The sequence below is a fragment of the Propithecus coquereli genome, unplaced genomic scaffold (genome assembly GCF_000956105.1).
Source record: "Propithecus coquereli isolate 6110/MARCELLA unplaced genomic scaffold, Pcoq_1.0 Scaffold150, whole genome shotgun sequence".
Classification (NCBI taxonomy): domain Eukaryota; kingdom Metazoa; phylum Chordata; class Mammalia; order Primates; family Indriidae; genus Propithecus; species Propithecus coquereli.
In genome coordinates, this window is record NW_012139414.1 from 7,470,099 (window position 1) to 7,475,374 (window position 5,276).

The 5,276-nt window shown below is 34.3% G+C and overlaps 1 protein-coding gene across 1 annotated transcript; it reads right to left on the bottom strand.

Moving 5' to 3' along the window:
• Window positions 1-658: 658 nt before the first annotated feature.
• LOC105806997 (zinc finger protein 713-like) lies at window positions 659-2,681 on the bottom strand. Its single transcript, XM_012640244.1, has 2 exons — window positions 2,639-2,681; window positions 659-1,719 (listed from the first exon to the last, which is right to left on the bottom strand). The coding sequence occupies exons 1-2, from the start codon at window positions 2,679-2,681 to the stop codon at window positions 659-661; spliced, it is 1,104 nt and encodes a 367-aa protein (XP_012495698.1).
• Between the last annotated feature and the right edge of the window lie 2,595 nt (window positions 2,682-5,276).

The window sequence follows — 5,276 nt, forward strand, 5'->3', positions numbered from 1 at the left end:
ATATTTTTAATTTCAAAAGTTATATATACCTATTTTGATGGAAAATAAAACAAATATAATTAGCATAGAAAACTAAATTGTGAGAATCCCTCCCTCCACCCTGTCCCCAGGCAACCCCTGATAAAAAAAAAAACAAAACTTAAATTTTGAGTTTTATATGTTAGATAATATTTCCTAGGAGAAGGATAAAAATCCTGGGTCCCTTTATAAAAAATTTTAAGTAAATACTAGGTATGGTAAAAACTAAAGGAAGCACATTAATAACTGAAGTTTGAGAAATACTGCTCTTTCATGTTTATTTCAAGTTTATATGACTGGCTGCACTATAGCATTCCTTGAATAATCAATGTTTATATGATTTAAAGGCTTTATACCATAAAACTTACAGTTGAATAATTACAGGTTATTACCTACAGGATTTATGGTTATTTTTTTAAAAAGTTTTTAAAATCAGATTTAGAACATGACTCTTAATATAATATTGTTTATAAAATAAGTGATTTTCACTATTTATAAGCCCTCCTGGGAATGTAATACGCTAGTTTAAGGTCTCTATTTGGTTTCTATGCACTAAAAGCTTATTTAGAAACTTTCTCTCCACTATGAATAATTTGATATTGAATGGGATAAAAAGGTCTGACCAAAAAATTTCCCATATTTATATATTCATATGGTTTTCTCCACCATGAGTTATGTGTTGCTGAGTAAGTGAAGGAGTGTGGCTTATTGTTTTCTCACATTTATATTCACATAATTTCTCTCGAGTATGGATTTTCCGATGTTGATTAAGGTGTGCACTCTGGCTAAAGGCTTTCCCACATTCATTACATTTATAGGGTTTCTCTCCTGTATGAGTTCTCTCATGTTGATTAAGATGTGTTCTCTGGCTGAAGGCTTTGCCACAAAAACTACATTCGTAAGGTTTCTCTCCAGTATGAAGTCTATGATGTTCAGTAAGGGATGTGATACGGCTAAAGGCTTTACCACACTGATTACATTTATAGGGCTTCTCTCCAGTATGAATTCTCAGATGTTGAGTAAAGGATGAATGTTGACGAAAGGCTTTCCCACATTCATTGCATATAAAAGGTTTTTCTCCCGTGTGAATTCTCTGATGTTGAATAAGATGTATCCTCTGGCTGAATCTTTTCCCACATTCATCACACTTATAGGGCTTCTCTCCTGTAAGGATGATCTGAGGTTGTATAAGAGATGAGTTGTGGCTGAAGGCCTTCCCACATTCACTGGGTTTCTCTCCAGTATGAATATGATTAGTAAGAAGAATATGTTGATTGAAGATTTTTCCACATTCATTATATTCATACGGCTTCTCGCTTATGTAATTTTCCTGACAGTAAATCAAGTCTGAATTATGTTTGATGTTATTTCCTTGTGTGTCAAAATTAAGAGGTATTTTAATTGAAGGAATCCTCTGATGCATAAGGTTTGAGTTCAGATTATAGTTTTCTGCAAACTTACTACATTCAAGTCTTCTCTCCTGGGTGATCTTTTTGTGAGTGAGAGATAGTTGTCCTAAATGTCTCTGCTGGTTTTCTTGGTTAAACTCTAACTGGTAATCAAAATCCCAGAGTCCTCCTAAGATGGAGTACCAGAAACTGTCTCCTGTTAGTCTCTTCATTATCATGTCATGGGTTTGATTTTCATCAGAAATATTCTGGTTTGGAGTTGACTTTTTGATTTCAGGTCGGTTTTCCCCATCTAAAAGAAATTCAGAACATACAAATACTTTCCAATATTCTCTGTCCTTTAAAAGAGAAATTGTTGCATAAGGAATTACCAAATAAAACTGACAGTACTGTGTACAAGGTATATGCAGCATTGAAAGTTTTCAAATATGGCCATGTAACAAGGGGAATGAATATAAAACAAGAAGCTGTGAGGAGGGGGAAAATTTTAAAACATGGTAATCATAAAAAGAAGAGATCATCCAGGAGTATCCATGGTTGAAAGGAAATGGGCAGAAGAATAAGAAATACCAAAGAAAGGTCTGTGTTCACATGTAGGAGATAGAGGAATAACTGTGCTTAGAGAAGGCAGGTCTGAGTCCAGGCCCTTACAAACCTCATCTGTGGATTATTCTATCATAATGCCAGTTGCTTGTTTACTTGAAAAGTATTTCTTCCTATTTTTAATATTTTGATACTGATAAAACTAATACTTGCTTAAAGTAAAATATTCATATAATGTGGAAATGTATAAAGAAAAAATCCCACCTCTTAGAGATAATCATTGTTAACAGTTTAGATTTTATCTTGCCAGATTTTCCCTATGTTCACACAGATATATACGTAAACCATATTTTGAACAAGCATGACTTAAAAACGAGCATGGATTTAAAAAAAAATCCTTTTGATCTCCCACGACTTCTTTAAACTTTATTCAGTGGAGTTATTCTTCCTCTGCTTCCAGATGAAGATTTGAACAGGGCCCATGCCTTTCTCCTTAATTCTTAGGTAACAGATACTCCTACTAATACATTAAGTCACACACCGAGTATCTATTCAGTAATTAAAATGTTCAGTCATATGTAACAGTCAAAACTCTAAAATTAATTCCTTCCCGTCCCCTGGACCTGTTACAGAAAGGGTCATGTTCCTTCTTTTTTCTCCCTGCTTACCTTTCTCCCCTTCTACTCTTTTCCTGTTGACTCCTTCCCTCATTCTACTCTCTCCCTTGCCTCTACTCTCTCATTTCTTTCCCCACTTAACTACTTCCCTGCTCACCTCTTCCCTCACTCACTCAATGTTGTTTACTTCCTGTCTAACAAGAGTTGGTGGGTAGGGGGTGTGTGGAGGGAGGAGAGATTACGAGATAGGCCAGTTTTTGTACGGCTGGGTGGCTCCACATTCTCAGCTTGGCAGATGGTTAAAATGGACTCACTTTTGGGAACTTTTAATGACTCCTGAGAGGTTCTTGCTGGACCCCCCACCCTCTTCTGTCATTTCCATGATCTAGATAGATATATTTCTGTTTTGGGCAAAAATCCTATTTGACAAGAACCCAGGCCATGCTGGCTGACCCATAGAAACACTCATGATACCTTGCCCCCAAAACCTGTTTAGTGTAGACTAATCTTAATGCAATAGCTTTTGCTGGCTTATCCACCAAAGCCATTTAAGTCAGCTGGTCTTGGGCCTTGGACTTTCTGAATCAGAGTCTGCTTTAGCTTTCTCAGATGTGAGTCATGCACTAGCCTTGATCTTCCAAACATAGGGAATGTATATCAAAACTGTCAGAGTGGTCCCCTTGAAGCTGGGTAACCATACAATTATTGTCCTAATTGGGATATTTGATAGTAACGGAGTACTATTAATTACAGGAGGAACTATATGAGAAAACGGGGGGGGGGGTGGATCTGACCACTATACCTTGACTTAACCCTTACTATGCTTCCTTCTACCTCTGCCCCAACAAGGGAGTTAGGAACTTACAACATAGTTCTCTCCTCTTTACCAATCTCATTTCAAAAGTCTCTCTCAGATCTCCTTTTATATCTTTGATCTGGCTGGCTAAGGAAAATAGGCTCATGAAGCCATTTCTTTTTTCTTTTTTAAAAAAGCCTTCAGATCATGAATGAGGCCATGCCTTATGTTCATAGAGATGTGGGTGAGGGTTTCTGCACCTACCGTGGGTGAGGGTATGCAGATATCTTCTGTCAACTCTAAAAGAGAAAGAGTCCCTTCTAAACACACACACATATATGAATAAGTATGTTTATAATGAAATAAATAAAAATTGAAACATTGATGAGGTACCATTTTTCACCCATCAAATTGTCAAAATCAAAATGTTATTACATCTTGTATTGGGAATGGTGTGGGTGAAATGAGCTATATTTCATATTTTGAGTTTGGTAGAATCTTTTAAGAGAACAATTTGACAGAATCTATCAAAATGCTTAGTATGGAAACCCTGTGACCTGGCATTGCACATTCTCTGAAATACAAGCTTGGGTCTATAAGATGTTTGTATAAGGATATTCATTGTACCATTGTATAAAACAGCAAAAAAAAAAATTGGAAACCTAAAACTTAGCAGGAGAATAGATATTTTAAAATAGGATATACCCTTTAAGAAGAATGAGGTAGATCTATATATACTCATTAAAAAAGAATATTGTTAAATGAAAAAGTTACACAGGCAATATGTACATTAGCCTGTTTTGGTTTAAAAATAAAACTATGTATGTATAAATACATACACATACTTATTCCTTAGCGTTAGCATTTTTCCATATATTTATGAGCTATTTTATTTCTTCTGTAAATATTTTGGGGCTCTAGGGATCTGTAGATATGCTGAAATTGAACACAAACTTTTATGGGCAAGTACATATATGTATTTTTCTGGAGCGAGAACTGTATCTTTCATTAAATTCTCAAAGCGGTCCAAGATTCGAAAAGATTAAAGCCTCTGTTTTAAGAATACTCTAATCAGTCTCTTTGCCACAGTCCCACTTCACTATTGAGTACAATAAAACTAAATATAAACTATTCTTCCTAAGTCACTGATTTCATCACATTCACACACACAAAAATCTGATAGTCTCACCCTTTAAAAACTATCCTTAATAAAAATCAGATTATGCGTAACGAAAAGGTGTTCTTACTGTTTTAAGTAAATTCAAAATAAACAAATTCATGCATAAAATTATGGGTGGAAAAGTAGGTCCTAAGACCCTATGTATGGAATGATCTCATTTTTGTTAAAAAAAAAAAGTATACCCACATTTACTAAGAGTATTTATTGTTTCTGGGAGAATAGTATTATGGATGGTATAGTTTTGATTTTTCCATGATGAGCATACACTGTTATTTTAAAAAGAAAAACAAGAAAGGAAGTATAACTTTTCTACTTAAAAATATTTAGCTTATTTTTCACAATTTAAAAAATTTAACATGGTAGAAAGTGAGTTTCTAATCACTAGTGCATATGTTTAAGACTTCTCTGTCTAGCATGAAGGGACTGAGTTGGGTCATGAGATGATGGAAGAATATAATAAGTGAAGGAAATAAAGGTTTATCATTCATCAACCTTAAATATATTGCACTGCTGGAGCAATACATGCTTAGCTAGGATGCCCATTTAAAAAATAAAATGGAATTACAATATTGTTTTGTATTTTGCTTTTTTACATTATTGAATATCATGAACACATTTCCATGTCAACAAATATATTTCCACATATTTTTTAAAGGACCGTATGATATCCAATTTTATGTATGTACAAAAGTACTTCTTTTTTTTTTTTTTTT